Below are 25,585 nucleotides of genomic sequence, written 5' to 3' on the forward strand. Positions count from 1 at the left end.
ATTTTTACAAATTGTAAGTTTTGGGTTCGTTGAAGGACTATTAGAACTACAATTTTAAAAATATTTTTACAAAATACAGAGTGTCCCAAATAAATAAAAAATATCAAAGTTGTATTTTTTTAAATGGAACACCCTGTATATTATTACATTTTTAGTTTCTACGATTAAAATAAAGGCAAATTTGATTAAGGTTTATTACACTTAAACCTTACCGTTTTGAAATATTTTCAATTTTGTGAAATTGCAGTCAAAATTTTAAGGCTTCATTTCTCCAAGGGTATCAAAGTTTTTAATACTAAATATTTACTGAAGTTTATTTATTGATCAGTTATTATGTTGCAATAATAAAAATTATACTACCTTATACAGAGTGTCTAAAATTTTATTTTAAATAATTAGTAGCTTTACACGGCAATAACTTGTTTAATTTAAATGGAACAGCCTGTATATTTTATGAGAATCAGATGCACAATTTAATTGTCTATCAAATTGTGTTATACCATTTTTTACCTATCTCTTCAAGTTTCCGTAGAAAATGCATTTTCTTGTAATTTAGAACTCGTTTATCAAAATACCCATGGAATATTGACATTTTTAAATTGCAGCTCTAATAGTCCTTCAACGAACCCAAAACTTACAATTTGTAAAAATCTAATCGTTTAGCTACAATACTCCGTGTTGTATGTGGTGAACAACCCTGTATATGCCTATATTAAAAATACGATAATGTCAAAAAATAAAACAATCATGTCAAAAATATTAAATATTTTATTTATCAGCATTAACAATATAAGTAATTGATGTACTCTTGTAACAAATTTAATTTTATTTACAAAATTATGAAAACAATAAATATATACACAGCATTTCATCTCTTTCTATAGTATATACAAAAAAAAATCTCAAAAGAGCAAAAATATACATCTTAGTAACTTTTATATTATTCCAATTTTATTAATAATTGTTTTATCAGCCCATTTTTCGAAGTTCACATTAAACTATTCCTCTTTCCCAAAATAGTTTTTGAAAATTTAATACATCATTATATCTTAAAAAGCTACAATTGTTTTCTTTTAAGTATTGTTTTTATTAAAAAAAATCAGCTGCCATAAAAATGAGACTGAGTATATGAAAATAGATGTTGAATGACACTATTAACTAAATAAAAGTTAAATAACTTTAAAACAACAGAGAAACTACAAAAAAGATATTAGAAAGTAATAAATTAAGATATTAAATACTTCAGTAATAAAATTAATTAAAAATAAATATTTCTAAACAAGTTACTTTACTGTCTACATTTTCACATTTTAATTAATGATAAAATAATGTCGAAAAAAAGAACCTAAAGTGATTTTATTTTACAGTGACACCTAAAAAGTTACCAACAAAAGGTATTTTTTATTATAGCGTATGATCGAAAAAAAAATGGCGTCCAGTTGGCTGGGAAATGACAATCAACTACATTTCCCATATAAATTTACATATAAAATGACAGTGATCTTCATTTCATAGCCATCACCGACGTCCTTTTTTTTTCGTATACATATGGTAGTATTAAAGAAATAAAGAGTTCTACAAACTTTTTGGTCGTCACTGTATATCTGCATTCAAAAGACAAATAAATAACACAGTAGCCAATGAAATTAGAGATAAAAAAATTATTCAGACAATAGCCCCTAAAAATAATGTATTTTGATTTACACAGTGTTTTTATACATATAACTTTTTGGGCCACACTATATTAATAAACAAAAATCGCACTATTCAGATCAAAACTGGCCATTTTATTATTATTATATACCAATAATTTTACTACTCTTAAATATATCAATTAAATGGGTTTGTCAGTCTTATAGAAAATGTAAATCTAACGGTTATAAAAATATGTACTGTAAAAATGGCCAGTTTTTACCATGAAATCTAATTCTTATTAGTAATTAAACTAGTAAATTAATCAATCAAGATATTCTCTTAGAAAAATTGTGATACTTATTCCTAATTAATCAATTTTGGTGTTTAATATAATTTTTTAGAATAATTTAATATTTTCCAAGATTCAAAGAAGGTTAAAAATAAACATTTTTCTTTAAAAAAGGTAAAAATACAGGGTGACTGACAATAAAGTAACTAAAAACTTTTCAGTCTTATTTTTATGTAATTCTTTATAAACATGTTTATTGTCTTTTTTTATGTATTACAAGTCACCACGTTATGGCGGAAGACTGTCAAATCAACCAATTTTATTTCCTATTTTCCTTAAGTGGTTATGTTAATATGATCACCCTGTATTATTTTTTTAGTGCACAGTTCAAATTCATAATATAATGGATGGGTTCAGAAAGAAGTAAACAAAAATAATAAGGGTTGGTTCTTGACTTATTATTTTATTTTTCTATTTGAACCCACCATCAAAACGAGTGCCTCTGTACTTTCCTTGAAATGATCTCAAAAGTACCATGTGATTGATAAAAAAGTACGTCATAGTAGGCGAAGAATAGCACTTCAGTACAAGCCTTACTATGTCAATCAGTGAAGTTCCTGACAGTGACAGTTGTATGTTGACATATGTTATTAGTTTTAGGTTTGTTTGTTATTAAATACCGTATGATCGAAAAAAATGTGTCAAGTTGACATTTGCTTTATAATTTAACACATAAAATGACAGCTATCTTCATTTATAAGTCAATTCTGAGACTTGATCCTATGTTACAGTACAGTAATTTCTTTTTATTAGAATTTACTTGTTTCTCAGTTAATTTTAGTTATTATTAATATTAGTTGACTCAACATAAAACAGACATGTATAACAAGACAACTATATTGAAACTCCATGATCTATGTATAACTATGACATTATTTCGATTATCTGCTTACTATGACATTATTTTAATTTAATCACATGGTATATAGAGAACAGTTAATGATTCTGCTAAGATACAGGGTGTGCCAAAAAGTTCTTAACAAATGGGATTTTCTTTATTACTGAGTTACCGAAAAAAAGTATATTATTATGCGGAATTACTAAAAAATTATTTTGTGATATGATGTAAAAAATGTCATGCCAAATTACAAAAATTCTCCTTGCATATATAAAACGTAGTGTTCAGAATTTGATTTTATATCTACGAACAAAATTTGATTGTGAATATAATAATATAATATAAATATATAGGGAATTTCAGAAATATTATTTTTTTATAATTTTCGGAGGATTGTATTTTTTTCACCTAAACCCTACACGTTGCATATACAGTATGTCTCCAGATTGTCTCTACAAGAGGAAAATTTTTTTTGTTATTGATATTTTGAGAAAAATTCTTCATAAAAGTTTTTGTTTGTTCTAAAATTGTTAATCCCGTTTATACTTTTCCAATTTTCCATACTGTTTTAGAGAAAATTAAGAAAAACATGAAAATATGGTTGAATTTTTTCCAAGTCCTAAAAATCAAAACGCGTTTCTATGGTAATATAACTTCATTATCATTTACCAAGTTTACACGAGCACCCTAATGGGCATTAGCCGAATGCGAATTTAAATAAAACGCCTGTATCAACATTTGTAAACCGTTTTAAAAATCCTAATTCGCATTAACTCAGAACGCATTAAATATGTGGATTATCTCGCTTAAATTAGAATTAAAGTTTCGTGTAAACACAAATGCGCATTATCTCGCAGCTCTAACAACAAAAAAAAATTAAACCGACAGCTGACTGAACGAATATTGAGGTTATTTTTTGTGTTTATTTTATAAAAAAAACTGACCACTCCTTGGTTTCATCATTGGTTTCATCCAACAACTCCTGAACCTCGGTGGAAAGTTTTGAAAAACTGATCCTGGTATTTCCATTACAATCTGACAAGGTAGTAAATAAGAATCTAACATTAAACTTCTCATTCTTTTTAGAGTTTGCCTCCTTCTTCGTAAAATTCTAGTATGATTTCTTCTTTCATATAGTAATTGGTTTAACAGAACCATAAAGGCACTAATAATATTTAGATTATACATTTTTAAGGTTTAAAAGTTTAGAATTATTTGTTAAAACTGCGAAAAATCAATATCAGCTGTTTAAGCAAAAGCAATATTATTATGTTTTGAATTTTCCTAGGTTGGCAATAGGAAACAGCTGTTTAACGTCAACGGAAAAATCCCTTTTTTAACCCGTCGTGTAAACACGACCCAAACCGTATTTTCGCTAAATCGCATTATTGACTAATGCGAATTAAGCATTCGTGTAAACTTGGTAATTCTTTGATATATAGATTGTTATTCATAGAATTTTAATTATCGTAATGTTCTTTGTTGTTTTAAAATATTAAAGAAGCACAAAATTTATTTAGTTCAATGCTACGAAAGGGTGATGATAGTTATCGGAAAATATAATATTTTAACAGCAAAGAATGAACGCATTAATCAAAAAATAATTAAAATTAACAATAACCATCTATCAAAGAATGAAATCAAATTAATATTACCATAGAAACGCCTTTTGATTTTTAGGACTTATTTACATGTTTTTCTTAATTTTCTATAAAACGGTATAGAAAGTTGGAAAAGTATAAACGGGATTAACCATTGTACAACACGCAAATTTTTTTATGATGAATGCATTTTTCTCAAAACGTCAATAATTAAAAAGTTTTTCCTCTTCTAAAGACAATCCGGGGACATACTGTATAAAGGAGATTTTTATAATCAGCCGCCATGACAGTTGTTGCATGATATAGTGTGCCAAATTGATTTTTCGTTATATTACACAAGTTGAAATAATGAAATAATAACTATTACACAAGCTGAATAAAAAAAACCTATTGTCAATAACTCAATAATATAAAATTTTTCCAAACTTACTGTGAATTTTTTCGTACACCCTGTATAGGTGTAACTCGAAAGGTTTATTCTTACTACACACATAATAAAATAACCTAAATTCTTGTTTTTGATGAAGAAAAACCGCATCCAACAAAAAATATTTTCTCTAAAACCAACTAAAGGTTCCTATACAAAAGTTGACTCTTTTTCTTTCTCGCAAAACATCAGTCTCTCCAGACTTACTCTTATTACACTCTCCACATCTCGATTCCTTTTATATACAGGGCCTTTCCACTTTCCACGTTCAACCAACCGCGCTGTTATTCGTTTTCAATCATACCAAAGCGGCCGCGGCCTGGTTCTGCTGCACGTGCTCGATCTCGTTGCTCACGTGACGGTACTTTTTTATCCTCTTCCACTCGCCGTTGTTGTAGTTCATCTGGAAGTGCGTCTCCACCATCATGGACACGTAGGTATCATCAGGCTGCAAGACGTTTTCCTGGTCTTCGGACAGTTTGATGGTGACTATGTTGCCCAGATGGGGGCAAGGGTTGTCCCTTGAGCCGGCCATGAAACCGAGAATGAGGGCTTTTTCCGGCCGGGTGACCTTGTTGGCTGTGCGGAACATATCCTGGGCCTCCAACATTTGTTCGCGCTGGAAAAATGAGTTTGGTAAGGTATACAAGAAGAAATGTACAGGGTGGGTCAAATTTAAGAATTATCAACAGAAAATTTGATTTTTTATATGGGACACCCTGTATATTTTTAATTAGCTGAAAAGAATTTAAAATTACCTTTCCAAAAATATAGCACACTTGATATTTTGTTATAATCCCCTTCGAAATACAGATTTTTTAAAAGTTCGCCACTTTTAACTAGTAGGCTTTGGACCCCTCATTGATGATATGCCCTTAATGGAACTCGAAAACATATTTTTCCAGCAAGACGACGCACCGCCTCTGAACGCTGAAGTTATCAGCAAATTTCTGCAGCCAATTTCAAGAATAATTGAATAGCTGACCAAGAACTCAGCCGTTGGTCGTCGAGGCCGCCTGACTTAGTGCCCATGGATCTAATCCTATGGATATATTTGCGGAAGAACAAAGGTTCCTTATTCTTCTGTATAATCTAGACAAGAATTAGAAATACTTAGCAGTTATGAGAGGGTATCTTTCACCCCCACTGAGTTAATGAATTCCGCAAGAAATGTTCAAAAACTGCCCCGTCTGTCCATAACAGAAGACGGTCGATATCTCGAACACCTGTAGCAAAATCCCATGTCCTGGTTTGCTATTTATTTTTATTGTTATGAGATATAGTTTAAATGTGTTGATGTTGGTTAAATATATTTTAAATTGTTATAAAATTCTGCATCTCTCATAGCAAATATTATTTTCGTTTTAATTGATGCTCACAGCTAGAATTTTTTTGCATTACAGCCGGTGCCGTTCAAAGCCTACTTATTTAAAGCGGGCGAATTTTTATATACTCTATATCTCGAAGAGGAATCGAGCAAAATATCAAGTGTGTTATATTTTTGGAAAGGTAATTTTAAATTATTTTCAATAAATTAAAAATATACAGGGTGTCCCATATAAAAATCAATTTTTCTGTTGATAACTCTTAAATTATTAATTTTAAAAAAATTATACTTAAACAATTAAATTCTACGTAAAAAGATGCTTTGGAAAGGTTTTCATAGAAATACAACATTTTCCATAGCAAAAAAGTTACAGCGATTTGTTAAAAATGCGCATTTTTGAAAAACACCCCGTAATTCCGAAACGGTAACAGATATTGATGTGCGGTTTTCACCATCATGTTTTTGATGAAAATTGAGCTCCAGACACCGACATTAGTTTTCGTCTATCTCCTATAGAAAAGGGTGTTTCCATTTAAAAGCGTCGAATTTGACCCACCCTGTACAGGGTGTTCAACTAAGAATAGCTCTCGGTTGTATCTCGGAAAGTATTAGCCGTAGAGCTTGAGAAAAAAATATATTTGTAACTATAGAGACCATGAGAAATTATTTTCAAGTTTGAGGGATGGCCAATAGAGGACGCAACAACAATGAAATGAAATTATACAGGGTGTCCCAGAAATAAGTGCAAGTATTTAAAGGGGTGGTAGATCTCGATAAAACAAACATATTTTCTCTTTATCGTTTTTCAAATAAGTCCAAAATAACGGAGTTATTTTACTTTAAAAATTTCCAAAATAAAAATATTTTTGCTAAAATTTTGGGAACCACTGGATCTTTTCTGGATTTTCTTTCCTGTAAATTTAATCTATTACCTATGTTGTCTTATTATCAATAAATTATGTTTTTTAAATAAAAACTAAAAAAAATTCAAAAAATTCTGATTTTTCAAAAAAAAAAATTCGCGAAAAAACCTGATAGGCGTGTTTCTGGGGTTGAACTATACTATAGTAAACGCCACGAATGTTTGGGAGTGATTCATCGGTCGTTACCATGAGAACTAATCTGTTTAAGGTTACATAAAACTTAATTCCAGTGCCGTGATGTTTCAAGTCATATAATAATCAATATATAATCTGTTGTAATTTGTTGTTTTAACTGTCAAAGTCTTGTCAAAACATATATTTGGTTATAAATATAAACTGGAATGCCCCATTGTTCGCACTGCAAGCACACCAATGGACTGACGCACAAAAACGAATCAATCAAAGAAACGCGATATAGTATCATCTTTGTCAATCACGCTAACATTTCAGAATAAGTAGGAGGAGCGCGGGCAGATGATTAGACCGGGCCTTTAAAAACCTACGTTTGCAGTAAAAATTTACGTTTTTAATGTAAAAATGAAGCGCGCGTGTCTATTCTAACTTCATCAAGCGATGAATCACTCCCAAACATTCGTGGCGTTTACTATACCAGTTAAAATACTTGCACCTATTTCTGGGACACCCTGTATAAGAGGTACTGCATACATATAATGGCGCAATAATCTTTTTTTGCTCTGTTAATAGAGAGATATGGCAACAATATGCGGTATTAACGGAGGCGCTATTTTGTCAACTATGACAGTTAAAGTGTCATAATAAGCGTTTGTGCGCTATTAACGTTACCGCATGCCGGTATTTAGGTGGAGAAGACGCCGTGCGGTAATTTGACAGTTTCGGAACGTTATTTTATCAGTTGAGATACTGTATTTTTTATAGAAATCGAGATAACTCTTTATTGGGTTAAATAGTACTCTTTTTTAGACACACTTTCTTTTAGACACTAATTAAAACTCCTGATATATTTAATAGCTATTTTTTTTTATAAAAATAAAGAAAAACGATGAATATAGATGCTCTTTTGATTGACAAAATCAGAAAACTAGGTTAAGGCTATTTTTTTTAAAATGTTGGCATAATTGTCAAAATCAATCAACGCTATTTTGTGTTGCCATAACTCGAAGTTCGAAAAATGCAAATGTCAAAATAACGTCAGCACTAATAGCGGAATTGCGGCAGTATTGGACTTTGCCATATCTCTCTAATCTTTAATTTTACTCTATACGCTAAAATGAAGTAGCGGGGGACGGTTAGATATGTTTTTATTTAAATGTTATGTATAAACAATAATAATGAGTAATTCGCAATAGATGTTAGGGGCGCTGTCTTTCAATTTAACATACAAAATAAATGCAATAGTATGTGCAATATTAGCTGATAGTAAAGAGGAATAAAAGCTTAAAAAGTCAGCGAAAACCACATCTTGATATCTTTTTTCAAACCGAAGATATTAGCAAAAATATAATAAATACAAAAAATAAGTGCTTTAATCAATTACTTTAATCAAAGTGTGATTTTATTTAATACATACCGTAAGCGCCAATCCTCGCCTTTGGAAGTTCGTAGCAGGTTGAGGCTGTATCCGGATATGTGTAACAGTCTGTTGCTGTTGGGCGGGCCTCTGTGTCACAACCACAGGCGTACCAGTGATGATCTGTTGGGTCTGGATACCAGTAGCTTGATCTAGGAAAGAAATACAAATATTTAAAAAGAAACTATTCGTAAAATTATTATAAATATTTCAGATATTTTTCAAGATAGGTCCTTAAATAATATACCAACCTTGTATTTTATTTATCTTTATTATTTACTCAATTCAGTTTATTTTTTTATATAAGTATAAAAAAAAGTAAAAAAGTATGGTTTTCAAAAGTGTTTATTTTCTCCAATAACAATAAGGAATAGTAAGGAATAAATAATATAATAAGAAAACAAATCATTTTCTTATATTTTATTTACTCAAAAATGTTTACGCTAAAAAAAGGATCTCATAAAAGATGCCAGTAATGAACTGCTTCATTAAAAAATATAACTAAATCCAATCTTGGTCAAAAGTTAAAACTTTCCAACAATTTGAATTATTCTATGTCGTTCCCAAGTTATCACAAACTGTACCAAAAGAAACTTCAAGATCAAATATTTAGCCCAAAGTTTCACATCATATATGCTAAGTATAAGTCCCTTGTTTACTGGGAAAAATTATACAGATCTTTAATCTCGTAGATAATTTTTATTGAAATATATGTTAACATAAATCTTAAAATGTCTTCGGCACAAATATTGAATTAAACTGAATTCAAATATAAAAATCACTTTTATCCTGCGAAGAAAAAAATAACTTTTTTTGTAGTTCTTTAAATAAATAACGTACACAAAGCAGAAATAAAAATAAATAAACGTATCCATTCCCAAATGTAAACACTTAAAAAAATATATATTTTTTACTAATATTTACTTTAGTAGCCATGATATATAGGGTGTCCCAATATTCCGTAGATATAGAACTACTATAAAATAAGTTCATTGGACTAAATTTACTTCAATACAAAAGTGCTTCGTTTGTCCGTTAGGGGGCATCAAACTTTAAAAAAATACACATTTTTTCAGATATTTTAAGAACCATTATTCCAATTTAAATTATATTTTGGGTGTCTATGTTTCGCTAAGTACTTTAACATTTGACTGCACAAAAATCAAGAAAAAGTACGGAAAGGGTGAAAACTACCCCCACCGCTGACAAAAAAGATTTTTTGAAAGTCAGCTTCGAAAAAATATTTTTTTTCTGAAAAAAATATGCGATGTGGCGTTTTTTTACAAGAGACAAAAAATGTAGTAAATACTAGAAGGACTATTTTACGAAAAGATATATATATAGGCCGTCTGTGGAGTTGGAAAATATTTATACAAAAATTTATGTAGGGGTGGGGGTAGTTTTCACCCTTCCCGTATTTTTTCTTGATTTTTGTGAAGTACACATTCAGCGCTACAACATATTACGAAATAAGCAAAATCGATTTTCCAAAATTTTTCGAAAACATTCCTCGGTACCCCCCTGTCGATTTTGTCAAAAACCGTAGAATTGAATGCTGAAAACCGTTTTCCGATATCTCTAACAGATTTCGAGTTATTTGAGAAAATCTACAAAAGAAATATTTTTTCTGTTTTTCGAAACATTTAACACCAAATATCTCTGGAACAAAAGGTGTGAATCTCAAAAACGATACCGTTTTTGTGAAGTACACATTCAGCGCTACAACATATTATGAAAATAAGCAAAATCGATTTTCCAAAATTTTTCGAAAACATTCCTCGGTACCCCCCTGTCGATTTTGTCAAAAACCGAAATCTCTCAGATCGCAACTAAAATATACCCACTAATAGTTCATTTTATCTAGAATTGAATGCTGAAAACCGTTTTCCGATATCTCTAACAGATTTCCAGTTATTTGAGAAAATCTACAAAAGAAATATTTTTTTCTGTTTTTCGAAACATTTAACACCAAATATCTCTGGAACAAAAGGTGTGAATCTCAAAAACGATACCGTTTTTGTGAAGTACACATTCAGCGCTACAACATATTACGAAATAAGCAAAATCGATTTTCCAAAATTTTTCGAAAACATTCCTCGGTACCCCCTGTCGATTTTGTCAAAAACCGAAATCTCTCAGATCGCAACTAAAATATACCCACTGATAGTTCATTTTATGTAGAATTGAATGCTGAAAACCGTTTTCCGATATCTCTAACAGATTTCGAGTTATTTGAGAAAATCTACAAAAGAAATATTTTTTTCTGTTTTTCGAAACATTTAACAAAGGTAAAACACTTAGCAAAACATAGACAACCAAAATCTCATTCAAATCAGAATAACGGTTCTTAAAATATCTGAAAAAATGTGTTTATTTTTTAAAGTGTGATGCCCTCTAGCGGTCAAACGAAGCACTTTTGTATATAGATATATTATGTCCAATGAACTTAGGTATTTTGATTTCAAAAATACGTAGTAGTTCTATATCCACGAAATATTGGGACACCCTGTATATTAAAGGAATTCTAGTCACGTGGGATAGATTTTATACGGTAGCACAGATTAGGTATCCTATAAGTATACAGATAAAAATCTTGTCCCTAATTCGTGGTACGAAAATTGTTTTTTATGACGATGTGCAAACGAGTCAATTTTCCTGTGCGCAAAAATAACAATAAACAGCGTAATAGAGAGATATCGCTAAACCGAATAGCGTGCATGGACGTTAATAAGGCCAGGTGTTATTTCGTTTACGTGAGGTGGTATTAACTCTCTTCATTTATAGTTATCGGATCGGAAAGAATTCTGATCGCGTCGCGTCCGCTATTTAAACTTAACCTAACTTTGAATTTAAAACTTTGAAATTGTTTGGTTTACTAGGTATTTTAAAACTAAAGGGCTAAAGTGCTTATTTCCAGTGCTTTATTGTTCAACGTCTGCCAGTGGGTTTAGGGCAACAAGCAACAAATTCTCTTAGAAGGGCTAAGTCGGTCATCTGCTGTAAACCAAAGATTCTTTATAGGTTCTTTAGTATTGGAAGAGGTGGAATCCATATTTTGGGCCATATTTATTTAATTAAAACTAATCCCAGCTACTTAAATATCAAATTACCTAATAAAACTAAAGCAATAATTCAAAACAATTCAAACATAACCTAAAATAAAAGATCTCGCCGGCCGGCTCCGGTTGTCAAATACCCGCACATGCCCATTTAAGCAATTTTTAAACGTTATCAGAGGTTATTTAGAAAGAGCGCTTGGTGTAATTGATCCGCAAATTACGTCAGGCGGTAACGTTATTAGCGGGTGTGGGATTGACTCGCGCATATCGTAACCATGATAAGGTACGCGTAAATACTGGATGACGCTATTCGGTTTTCCGATATCTCTCTAATAACTGTGCCGGTCAGGCGCTGTGCACAATTTTAGAGGCCATAAGTGGGCGTGCTATGTGCGCAAACTAGTCACCTAACTAGTGCCCGATTCCGAAAATTGGAACCACGAAAACAATAAAGAAAAAACAAAGATTATAATCTGTGACGGTAGCATTATTTGTTAATAAATTATTTCCTTCTACGTTCCTTATTGTACTATACTACTGGAGTTTGTTAATAAATTTATTAGAAAAAAACTTATGTAATGTTCTTTTAGATATTGCTTTCTCAATAAGGTAAATTATTAATGTTAAGTTCTTCTGATCTTTCTATCTTTACTTATTTCTCTGAGAGCAAGTAAAAATAAAATAAAATTGCAACCAGTTTCCAAAAAAATCCAAATTACAAGTTACACTTAAATTTAAAAAAAAGGTACATAATTTAAGGATTAAAAAAAATAATTGGATACGGGTACAAAGTTACTGTATAACCAGGAAGGCATAAACTTACCTGTTGTAATGATGGTTCTTTGACCACTTGGCGTGGTTGCCAACAATGGAGGCACAGGTCTCAGGTTCTGAGTAGTGATATATTGCGGTGTAACAATTTGTGGTGACACAACCTGTTGCTAAAAAATACCATTTATGTAATTTTTTCTACTTAAAACTACAGAAACATATTTCTCAAAAAAATATTCAAATATATAGGCAATTTTAGAAACAAACTTACCTGTGGCTGAGTTTGTATTTGGATATGTTGCACTTGCGGTGGAGGACTGGATAACTGAGTGGTGGGGGAAGCTGTCTGCGGCGTGATTGGTGTGAGAGTTGCCATCTGCGCCGTCGATGACGCAGGAGCCGGTAATTGCGTGGTTGCCGGTTTGGGCGTGGCCGGAGGAGCTGGCGTTGCCGGCGTGGCGGGAGCGGTCAAAGCAGATAAACTCGCACCTGTAACAAAGTATTTTTTAACCTTAAAATCTCTGACTTTTGAAATCTGTCAAAAAATAATTTAATGTTTTATCAATCAAAAATGTTTTTATACAGAACTACATGTTATTCTCAGACTTGAGAAATTGTCGATTTTCAAAAAATAGTCTTCATACCAGTCTAAAATTTATAGGAATATGTGTCATTAAATATTTCACGAATCTACGTCACAATGTTGCCACAACTACTTTTTTACTTTAACTTTTGACAAGTGTTAACATTTTTTACAAAAAGAAATTCTAACTAAATAAAGTGAAAAGCAAAATCAGTCTTTACTTTTTTAAGATTCTACTCACAGTCTCTCTGTTAGTTCTTTAACGTTTTTTTTTCATTGAGTATAGAGTATTGAATGCAGCATAATACAATATTATATTGTATTAGGAATATTGAAAAATAACATCAAAAAGTAACGATAATTATTGACAAAATTGCAAATTGTTGGTGGCAAGTTCATTTCACACTTAAAGATTAACCAAGGCATGTGTTGTCATGAGACAAAAAACAAAATGCTCAGGAGAGATGGTTCTGACAGAAAAATAATTTTTTAGGAAAATTTGCTCACGAAATTATTGCACCTGTTTAATAAAGCCTGTCTCACACCTATATTTTTCATTTTATTGATTATATGGAAAGCACTGTTCATTAAAATGTTGTATCCTATGTTATAGGGCTTGTTTCTCTTTACAATTTCCTGTCTCACAATGTACCGTTTGTGTCTAGGAAGAGTTCATAGTTTCATAGTTGTCGATTTTCGAAAGAAATCACTACATGCATATTATTTCGTATATTTTTCATTTTATAGATTTTATGGAAAGCACTGTTCATTAAAATGTTGTATCCTATGTTATAGGGCTTGTTTCTCTCTACAATTTCCTGTCTCACAATGTACCGTTTGTGTCCAGGAAGGGTTCATAGTTTCATAGTTGTCGATTTTCGAAAGAAATCAGTACATGCATATTATTTCGTATATTTTTAATTTTATTGATTATATGGAAAGCACTGTTCATTAAAATGTTGTATCCTATGTTATAGGGCTTGTTTCTCTCTACAATTTCCTGTCTCACAATGTACCGTTTGTGTCCAGGAAGGGTTCATAGTTTCATAGTTGTCGATTTTCGAAAGAAATCAGTACATGCATATTATTTCGTATATTTTTAATTTTATGGAAAGCACTGTTCATTAAAATGTTGTATCCTATGCTATAGGGCTTGTTTCTCTCTACAATTTCCTGTCTCACAATGTACCGTTTGTGTCCAGGAAGGGTTCATAGTTGTCGATTTTCGAAAGAAATCAGTACATGTATATTATTTCCTATATTTTTCATTTTATTGATTAAATGGAAAGCACTGTTCATTAAAATGTTGTATCCTATGTTATAGGGCTTGTTTCTCTCTACAATTTCCTGTCTCACAATGTACGGTTTGTGGCCAGGAAAGGTTCATAGTTTCATAGTTGTCGATTTTCGAAAGAAATCAGTTCATGTATATTATTTCCTATATTTTTTATTTTATTGATTATATGGAAAGCACTGTTCATTAAAATGTTGTATCCTATGTTTTAGGGCTTGTTTCTCACTACAGTTTCCTGTCTCACAATGTACCGTTTGTACTGTCTCACAATGTACCCAGGAAGGGTTCATATTTTCATAGTTGTCGATTTTCGAAAGAAATCAGTACATGTATATTATTTCCTATATTTTTCATTTTATTGATTATATGGAAAGCACTGTTCATTAAAATGTTGTATCCTACGTTATAGGGCTTGTTTCTCTCCACAATTTCCTGTCCCGCAATGTACCGTTTGTGTCCAGGAAGGGTTCATAGTTTCATAGTTGTCGATTTTCAAAAGAAATCAGTACATGTATATTATTTCCTATATTTTTCATTTTACTGATTATATTATGAAAAGCACTGTTCATTAAAATGTTGTATCCTATGTTATAAACCTTGTATAATAAAGCCCAATACTAAAGTTTTAAAAAAACTGAGTTTACAAATTAAAATTGATATTTTTATACACAGTTTGCCAAAAAAAATCATGAAAATTGGGCTAATAATAAGAAAAATATAACACTTTAAATTTGAGCAAAATTTTTCCGTTGCCTTTTTTTTGTATCTGAGTGTATTTTAGCTTACCTGTAGGAGCAACAGTTGGCTGTGGTGTAGCCGGAGCATATGCAGGCGTGGTATTCCCAAGTCCAGCAGCATAATCTGGGGTTGTAGGCGTTTCCCCTTTGACCGGAGGAGGACTTTGGAGGGCATTCTCTTGCTGTGCCTTCTTGGCTTGATTCTCTTCCATTTCTACAAACCCCACTGTTAATAAAACAGACAAAAACTAACAAAACACCATTTTTCCTAGGCTTACCTTGCTGCTTCTTTCTTTTCTTTGTCGCTGTGTAGCCTAAAGGCTGGTCTGCTATGTCTAATAACTTAACTCCACCTTCTTTACGACCTAAAGATTTAATTAATAATCAATAATAGCTCTTTTAAGATTTATTATAGTATTTTACCTGCCGGTGGTCTTACTAATGGTCTGTTAGTCATGTTACTACTTAAAGCACTGGTACGGAAGCCTGATGTAGGAACCCTACTGGGTATTCCTTTAAGTGGGGCTACAAAACAAAATAATTAAGCAAAATAGTATAAATATATGAATAATTCTTACTTGTATCTGTCATTTTCCTAGGCATGCCTCTAGATCTTACTGGTATAACTGGAGCACTTGATTTTTTCAAATTGGAAGCTGCATCTGAAGATTTCTGGAGCAAATCGGCCCTTAACAATGCTGATTTTGGCTTTTTCTTTATAGTAAAATGTTTTATTGGTTCAGGCTTATGACCTACCTATTTTTTATCATTAATATTAGGAAGGAATATTAGGAAAAGTATTATACATACAACTGATATTAAGGCATTTTTGTTCAGGTAATGGCATTCCATGGGTAAAATTGTGTGTTCATTCTGTTTCCGAACATGTTTTCTTAGATCTGATAGTAAGTCACTAAATATGGATCTGACTTCGTCAACATCTGAAAACAATAATAAAGTATATTTTCTGGAAAGGAGGTTACGCAATAAAAAGTACCTGTTATTTCTGTGTTAAGTGAACCTGTTGACGGATATGTTTTCAAAGCATCAGCTATCATAGCGACCCACAATTCAGAATCTTGGAGTGCTACATCTAATATTTGTTCTAGTTCCAATTTCCACTAAAGAAAAAATAATATATTTAATAAATATCACAGACAATCACTAGATATTTAAGACCAAAGTGTAATTTGATCATCTTAGAATACATATTCTATTTTTATACAGTTTTTCTAAAGGAATGCCCAAAATTACAATTACAAAACACCCTTTAAATACAACAACATTCGTTCAATTCACGACAAACGCCTTAAATAACACACAATGAATTCTAACAAGTCTAACAGAGATAGAATCTAAATATAACGTCGAACAAACATAAACATACCTCCTCGAGATTTCTGCGCGGGACATGGAAGAAACTTAGCAACAATTTCAATTTGACCTGGGTTTGCAAGTCCGGAAAACAGTCCTTGATGTTCCTCAAAACCTCGGCATTTAGTTGAGAACAAATTGAGCCTCCGGTCCAAGAATCATTCGAAATTCCGAGTTTATTGTGAAGCCACAACGAAGTATCACTGTCACGCACGTTCGCCATGTTGAAGAAAACTGACGTTTGTTGACATAAATCATGTTGTTTGGATTTTTACACGTCAGAAATCAGAGTCGCCAATAGTCTAAAAATAAAATTTGATTAAATAAAGCGCCATCTCTTTGAGAGTAGTTGAAGTATTTAATTTTCATTAACTGGTTGCATATTATACTAAAGAAAAAATAGTAAATACAGTGTGTTTTTTAAACTCGAAGTAGGCTTTGGATGTTAATAACAAAAAAACAAAAATAATTTAGAATTATCTGGAATTATGGACATTGTTGTGTATTTAATTGTTAATTTCTAAAACTAATTTGGTGTTATTCAAGTAAGTTATTTTCAAATTATAGTTTATTAAAGCGGGAATAGCGCGTTTTTGAATTTCCTTCGCTGTTTTTCAATAGGTGTGATATGATAAAGCTTTATTAACATAATATCTCTTACGACTGGCGTTGGTATAATCTAGTTTAGCTATTTATAAAGCCAAGTAGTGTTGATTTGTCAGAGGCGTAAATTTATTTTTATTAGTCCTCGACTTTCTGTGACCCCGATATCTTGTTACATCTAACGATATAGCGACACTGTTAAGAACACTATCTACCAATTTGGTTCTTTATTTGTATCGCCCTTTTAGATAAATTAAAAGCGTTTATTTTTCAAAACTTGTTTGTGAGTCATTTTGAAAAGTTGCAGAGCACTGCGCATATTCCTTGTATCATTAATTTATTTATTTCATTTTATTACATTTTTCTCTATAATTTCGTAGCTAATTATTGCGAATAAAAGAATTAAATTGTATAAACAAATGAGACAATATATCTAGAAAATCTTGAATTTTATGCCAACCCAAACAAAAACATATTAACTTTTGTTTTGATTAATAATATCTAAAATCATTTTTAATTAGGAATATAATTAAATTTCATGAAATTATGCGCTGTTTTCGCGAAAATCAGCCTTAACTGTTGAACTTTATCAAATTCGAAACAATTTTAAAAGATAAGCTTCTTGTCAGTTAGTATTGTAGAATATAGCGGCTTGTCGGGATGTTTTTGAAGAGTGATTAGTGTATAGTGTTTAAAAAAAATGTTTTTAACTAATGAAAATAGTTATTATAATGTTTGTGTATCATCAGTTAAAGTAGCGGTAATCTAACTTATACTTAATTCTGTTACAGTGTAGTGTGGTGAACAATTTGTGAATAAGGCATTTTGGATTAAAAAAGAAAACGCTGTACTCTGGTGAGTTTTTCAAATATTTGTTTGCATAGAGTATAAGATTAATAGAAAAATAAAACAGTTAATTGTTAATAATAAATGACAATGTGCACAAAATGCAAAATCCGCTTAGAAAAATAGTAAAAACCAGTAATATATAGGGTGATTCAACTTCAAACTTGCTGGTTTTAAAGAAATAATTCATTTAAGAAAAAAAAAAAATACAATTTTTGATCATGAAGAAATAATAATGGACAACAGATTTTTGAAGCACACATGTCATAAAAATAATTTAATATTAATAACACTAATATACAGGGTCTTTTAAAAACATGTGCCATCTTTCGTGGGGAGATTCTTTACGTAAAAATGGGATTTATTTTTTATCAATTTAAATTAATAAAATGAAGTCAAATTAATAAATTATTTATTTATTCTAATTTATTTTTAAATTTTATTAAAGCTTATATCACTGATGTTCAGTGCTACCTAACACGACAGGATCGGGCTAAGCCTTAAGGCGCGTTCTCACGAGTCAAGTTTAGTTGAACAACTTTAGCTGATCAACAAAAATTGAATAAAAACTATAGTGAGAACTACTGTTACAATGGACTTGATCAGCTTTTTAGTTGTTCAACAAAAGTTTGATCCATTCAAACTTTTGCCGTTCAAGTCCCGAATCGCTTTCAAGTTGAAATAAGTCTTGAAACGTGTGAACTAAGCAGTCAATCAACTAGCCACGGTTTTGGTAGTATTTGGCAAGAAATATTATTGAAAATAAAAAAATAGTGATAACAATGAGTGTTAAATGGTCAGAAAATGTGATTATGAAGTTTCTTGAACTATATCAAAGACATATGAGTGCCTCTGGAACTATCGCATCAGTAACTATAAAAACAAAGATGCAAAAGAAATCGCTTTGCGTTGTATTTTAATTTGCAGTTTTAATTTTGGTGATAGTGCTTGTCGCATCATTGTATCTTTTTTTCTTATATGATCTTGACATTTTGACAGCAGTTCCTCAAATTTTTCTTCAGACATTCTTAAAAAAAATCGGTACGATTCTTTGTCCTCTAATAGCTCTCTCATCAAGGTTTCTGGTTTCTGATGCTTCCAATTGGTTTCTTCTTAAAATCCACTGCCTCACCCAAAAACAACGTTACGATATTTGATTGCATCACATATTTTTTTAATTCGTCTTGTAACAAAACAGTTTAAAAATGGCGTCGATCGAAATTGACATAAACATTTTAAAAAATTGCTATTAGACTTGGATCAAGGCATTAATTAAATTAATAAAATTGCGTTTATCTCATCAGGGAGACCGAAATCAACATAATATCAAGAGAACTTTTAATTGGCATTAAAAAATAGGTCGTTGCTGTTGCCACCTTGTATACAATCTGTGCTAAATATTATGACGTATAATACATGTTTTATGTAAGCTAGTATCGGAAGTACAAATATGAGTAACAACATATAATTATACTGTGAGATAATATCAAGTAATTGTAGCAATTTGTGTTTTGAAACAATTATTAACATGATTTTTTTGTGTAAACAACAAACAAACTGTTTGGTGTTTTGATACAAAAATAGAATTGAAATTTTCAATGGATATCTTAATCCAGTATTATACTGATATGGAATGAAAGCTTTTTTAAAAATATTTTGGTATTTTATTTTTATCCACACTCTTTATCAAAAGTCCAATGTATTTTTTATATTTTTAAACGACTATTTTGAATGTTTTTTGTTTTGATTTTTTGATATGAACGAATCTGAATATCGGTTGATCCTCTTCAATAATGTCAGGCTGGATTTGTTTTGTTCCAAAAATTGATGACTAATATGTTCGTTCATAGTTCAAAGCTGAACAAATACATATTTTATTTGAATGAGATGTAATGGATGTAATATATTGTATTCTACGAAATAACAGGGTAAGGGGTTATCGACACAGAATCGGTTTTTGATATATACATATACACTGTATTTTGATGAGGAATCTTTTTATAAAATTATTTTTATCATTATCTCCTTTAAAATATGCTAATTTTATTCTTAAAATTAAAGATAAAAATGTAGTATATAGAACAATAAGAAACAACAAAAACTAAAATAAACAAATGCTACAATAATAAAAAAAAGTAATAAATTACTATAAAAATGAATCTTGTATCCACTTCGCACTAAAAAAGGTTCTAAAAAGAACAATGTTCGACAGCAAGGTCTGCTAGTAAACATTTTCAAGCTTAAATTATCACAGCGCTATTGCTTTCGAACGAACAGTGCTTTCCATAAAATCAATAAAATGAAAAATATACGAAATAATATACATGTACTGATTTCTTTCGAAAATCGACAACTATGAAAGTATGAACCCTTCCCGGACACGAACGGTACATTGTGAGACAGGAAATTGTAGAGACAAACAAGCCCTATAACACAGGATGCAACATTTTAATGAACAGTGCTTTCTAAAAATCAATAAAATGAAAAATATACGAAATAATATAAATGTACTGATTTCTTTCGAAAATCGACAACTATGATCCCTTCCTGGACACAAACGGTGCATTGTGAAACAGGAAATTGTAGAGAGGAACAAGCCATATAACATAGGATACAACATTTTAATGAACAGTGCTTTCCATAAAATCTATAAAATGAAAAATATACGAAACAATATACATGTAATGATTTCTTTCGAAAATCGACAACTATGAAATTATGAATCCTTCCCCGACACGAACGGTACATTGTGAGACAGGAAATTGTAGAGACAAACAACCCCTATAACATAGGTTACAACATTTTAATGAACAGTTCTTTCCATAAAATCAATAAAATGAAAAATATACGAAATAATATACATGTACTGATTTCTTTCGAAAATCGACAACTATGAAACTATGATCCCTTCCTGGACACAAACGGTGCATTGTGAAACAGGAAATTGTAGAGAGGAACAAGCCATATACCATAGGATACAACATTTTAATGAACAGTTCTTTCCGTAAAATCAATAAAATGAAAAATTTACGAAATAATATAAATGTACTGATTTCTTTCGAAAATCGACAACTATGAAACTATGAACCCTTCCCGGATACAAACGGTACATTGTGAAACAGGAAATTATAGAGACAAACAAGCCCTATAACATAGGATACAACATTTTAATGAAAAGTGCATTCCATAAAATCAATAAATTGAAAAATATGCGTCAAACAGTGTGAGTTATTTTTGATATGTTTATTTCTGTATTTATGTATGAATTTTTATACACAGTGTAGCTGGAATATAAATGTAACTCCAAGGCTACTATGACCAATAATTAGGTATGATTATAACGTGTTATTCATTTGATCACTCGGTATTATTCTTTTTGATACCTTGATCAACTTCTAGTTTGTTTATTTATAAGTGATAATAACTTTATATAATTATAAAATTGATTATCAAAGTATTTAAAAATAATTTGTTTATTTTCAGTAAAGATAACAATCTTAATGCAATTTGTCTAGTCTAGTTTGATACAATAACGGATTAGTAATGTAATTTATTAGATTTCTACCGTTATTTACTTTGTTGTTTAAAATCGATTAATTATGCTTTTATATAAATAAAATTTCTATACATATATCTATAATAAAGTCATACTATTATTGGTTGTTGGGAGTCGCTATACCGTTTTCAATTTAAAGCAACCATACAGTACGTCTGTCCGTTCTGTTGCTACGGGGTATCCGTGAGAGGGGAAACGATATTCTCTCGATGTTTTTCGTAAAAAAAAGACAACGCGTTCCATCAATAAAAATTCTACAATTTTGCAAGTAGCCAATAAAATAAGCGGGCGGAGCGATTTGCGGTGACGTCTCGTCAAGTCGACGTATAAAATATATTGCTGTTTATTTAAATGTTTTTTGTTCGCATTCCTTTCATAGACACAGATCCAGCAGATGTACTGTACATAGTCGAAACTAGTGTTGCACAAGACAAGAATTCTTGTCTTGAAAATCTCAATTTCTTGTCTTGTCTTGAAATTCAAGACAAGTAATTTTCAAAGTCTTGTCTTGCAGATTTCTTGAATGGCAAAGTCTTGTCTTGTCTTGCAAGACTCTTGAAATATCTTGTCTTGAAAAATTTTACATTCTTTATTACAGTTTTTTTTATAATACCAATATAATTTTGTGTATAATACCAATTACCAATATACGGTTTGTCGCCTCGACTTTATTTTATTTCATTCTCAACTCTGAAACACTGGCTATGATAGAAAAAAAATGAACACTGGTCAATATTAACACAAATTATACAGTTTATAAACTTATCGTCAAAAGCATTGTTTTTCGTGGTTCCAATTTTCAGAGTCGCGCACTAATTAGGTTACTAGTTTGCACACATAGCACGCCTACTTATGGCCTCTAAAATTGTGCACAGCACCTGACCGGCCCTGTCATTACGCTGTTTAAACGGGAGTTTATTTCTGCGCAGAGGAAATTTTACTCGTTTGCTCATCGTCATAAAAAACAGTTTTCGTACCACGAATTCGGGACAAGATTTTTATCTGTATACTTATAGGATACCTAATCTGTGATATTAATCCCGGGTTTATACAACATTTGCATAAGTCGTAATCATAATCACAGTCTTAATCATCGTCATAATCACAACGTAATTTTAATGTGCGTTTATAGAACATTTTCATAATCATAATTTTTACATCACTGAAGTCGGGTAACATAATTAAAGGCTAAGTTCATGGTAGATGTCAACAGGTTTATAAGAAGTGGATAGTTTAACTTTTATGATTATGACTATGATTGTCACTACGACTATCTAAAAGTTGTATAAACCCGGCATAACTTGCGCAAAGACCTAATTATCACTTAAAAAAATGTATAATTTCTAACTTTCAAGAAATCTTGCAAGACTCTCGAAATTTCTTGCATATTAAAGTCTTGTCTTGTCTTGAAATTCAAGAAAAGAAATTTTGAAAGTCTTGTCTTGAATTTCTTGCAAGAGTCTTGGTTTTGCAAGACTTTGTCAAGACTCTTGTGCAACACTAGTCGAAACAAATTCTGGACTTGCCTCTGCTAGAGTAACAAAGAATAATAAATAATATGCTTTTCAATGACAGTGACAGTAGAAAAACAATAACTACTATTTTATAGGTGTGTTGATGAGGACCAAAATTAAAGGCTTGCTTTTAATGCTAAAATTGCTGCAAATCGTTAATGTCTTCTTTGAAAGCGAATATCTCCAATAAAATTAAAGCTATCGAGATGAACTAAAAAATAAACTACTGAGAAAAGATGCACCTTAATGCTACAGTGGTTTTTAAATTCCTTACTTTGTTAAATCATTCTACAGTGTGTTTCAAACTTTCTCCACAATAACAACATTTTGTTTCGCCTCGTATAATAGACAGATGAGGAATTTAATTTTTAATTTAAAGAGAGGCTAAAAAGTCAAATAATTAAGCTATAAATTGCTTAAAAAGTCATTAAATTGTGTTCAGTAGAACAAAATATATTAAACTTTAAAATACATGAAAATTTAAGATCAGTGTTAATAAAAGTTATTTCTACTAATTAGAGTATTTGCTATAATAGAAAATTTAGTTATATAAAGAATGTATGTATGGACCTTGTCTTGACGTGCACTCCTCTTCCAGAATACAGAAGATTCAAAATTCATGTGTACGTTTTATTTGTTCTCTGGATAGAGGGGAGCATATCTCACCTTAGCTTAAAGAATTGAAGTGGCTTAATATGTATGAACGCCGTAGACTGCATTTGGCTACTGTACGTCTGTCCGTTCTGTAGCTCCGGGGTATCCGTGAGAGGGGAAACGATATTTTCTCGATGTTTTTCGTAAAAAATTAGACGACGCGTCCCATCAATAAAAATTCGACAAATTTGCAAGTAGCCAATAAAGTGAGTGGGCGGAGCGATTTGCGGTGACGCACTCGTCAAATCGACGTATAAAATATATTGCTGTTTATTTAAATGTTTTTTGCCCGCATTCCTTTCATAGACATAGATCCAGCAGATGTACTGTACCTTTGTACACAAACTAATTAAATTACAGACACCATTATATTTAAAATCTAAATTAAAACTGCGCCAAACTGTTCATAGCAGAGACACTCGAAATATTAATCAGTTATATCTACCTCAATATAAGACCTCTTTATATCGACGATCATTTACGTATTCTGCGGTCTCGTTATATAATTCCCTGCCAAGTGCTTTAATAGCTAAGTCCCTCGTTTCATTTAGATCGGGGTTCAGAGATTTATTATTCCATAATGTGAGTTGAGTATACTTTTTGAAACCAGCCAACTATGCTTCTCCTTGGCTCTCTCTTCATCAACACCAATACATGCCTGTTGCCTTATGTTATTGCATAATGTACTTATAAGTATTAATTGTTCTCTATCTCTATGTGTGCTCTATGTGTTACACTAATAGTTTTGTTAATGCTTTATATTTTTTATATTTTTTTTGTATTTTTCATTGTTTTTTTTTTGTTATTATATTTATACATTTGATATATTAATTTAAGAAAAGGTAGTAGATATTGATATTATTTGTTAGGTTATACTGTAATGGTACTCGGTTAACTAAGCAGTTATTTACTGAACTTTGCCGAGGATTATTAAAATAAAGACATATTATTATTATTATTATTATTATTTAAATCCCGAATAACTTAAGAAAAGGAATACAAAAATTTTCAAAAATGGAAGCAATTATTAAAAAACGTGCGAGAAGAAATAAAGTTTTTAACCTATCCTCTCTGTTAAAGTATCATTTAATCTACCATTGCGGTTAAAGTACTATTTTATCTACTATTTTTGATAGATATAAGGCACTTTTAACAGTTGCTATGGAAACAAAATATTCTACTAACTAGAGTATTATTTGCTATAATAGAAAATTTAGTTATATAAAGAACGTATAAAAACAATTATAAACAAATTTTATAAACGATAAATGCAATTAAAAAAATGAAGTGTTAATTAATGTAGGAATGTTTATTAGAATTGTAACAGGTATAATTGAATAACAACTGTACTTTCTGTTTCATAGCTTTAATCGAGTAATTTCTAAGCTAGGAATGATTAATAAATATTAGTACACTTGTCAATAGCATACTAAAAAAACATTCCTTTATTGGGTAGAGTAAGATTGGTAATTGTAGAAATTGAACCTAATTTGGATGATTGTAACAAAGTATCGTGACAATTTATAAGTTGATGAGATATACCGGGTGCGTCTCGAAAGTGGCACACCCCTATAACTTTTTTATTTTTTTAGATAAAAAAAAACGACATTTGGTATGTTAGTATATGACATAAATTAGGATTGATTGACGTATTCAATTGTTTTCGGTCACTCCCTGTATCACCGGAAATGACTACCTACAGCTTTTGATTCTTAAATGACACTCTCGGTATTTTTTTACTTTATTCGTTAGAAAATGATACTCTGAATATAATGATATATCATATATGTATGTCAATCTTTGACATTTTCGCATATAGTTTATTTGAAAACATGCGGTTCATAACGACAATTTGACTCGAAATACCATGTGTATGGTACCAAATTATTCGTAAAAAAATGCTTTTTCCAAATATGCTAATGAGCCATCCTTCCATTTGAAAAAA

The 25,585-nt window shown here is 30.8% G+C and overlaps 2 protein-coding genes across 3 annotated transcripts in view; one reads left to right on the forward strand and one right to left on the reverse strand.

Moving 5' to 3' along the window:
* Positions 1 to 4,563: 4,563 nt before the first annotated feature.
* LOC115877768 (negative elongation factor A) lies at positions 4,564 to 16,695 on the reverse strand. Of its 2 annotated transcripts, none has more exons than XM_030894082.1 (11): positions 16,481 to 16,690; positions 16,091 to 16,214; positions 15,904 to 16,034; positions 15,672 to 15,849; positions 15,517 to 15,618; positions 15,372 to 15,458; positions 15,143 to 15,307; positions 12,751 to 12,968; positions 12,532 to 12,643; positions 8,650 to 8,801; positions 4,564 to 5,469 (listed from the first exon to the last, which is right to left on the reverse strand). In XM_030894082.1, the coding sequence occupies exons 1-11, from the start codon at positions 16,688 to 16,690 to the stop codon at positions 5,149 to 5,151; spliced, it is 1,800 nt and encodes a 599-aa protein (XP_030749942.1). In that variant the 3' UTR covers positions 4,564 to 5,148. The 2 variants fall into 2 exon arrangements, with proteins under 2 accessions (XP_030749942.1, XP_030749941.1); XM_030894081.1 differs by having other exon boundaries at positions 4,566 to 5,469; positions 12,532 to 12,649; positions 16,481 to 16,695.
* A 247-nt stretch (positions 16,696 to 16,942) lies between these two features.
* The window catches only part of LOC115877781 (diuretic hormone receptor-like), a 367,521-nt gene continuing 358,878 nt past the window's right edge, over positions 16,943 to 25,585 (forward strand). Inside the window, exons 1-2 of the mRNA XM_030894096.1 lie at positions 16,943 to 17,012; positions 17,862 to 17,925. The gene's annotated coding sequence lies outside the window, so the exon portion shown is untranslated. The remainder of the gene's footprint in view (positions 17,013 to 17,861; positions 17,926 to 25,585) is intronic.

The sequence above is a fragment of the Sitophilus oryzae genome, unplaced genomic scaffold (assembly GCF_002938485.1).
Source record: "Sitophilus oryzae breed Bouriz unplaced genomic scaffold, Soryzae_2.0 scaffold_1498_pilon_pilon, whole genome shotgun sequence".
Classification (NCBI taxonomy): Eukaryota; Metazoa; Arthropoda; class Insecta; order Coleoptera; family Curculionidae; genus Sitophilus; species Sitophilus oryzae.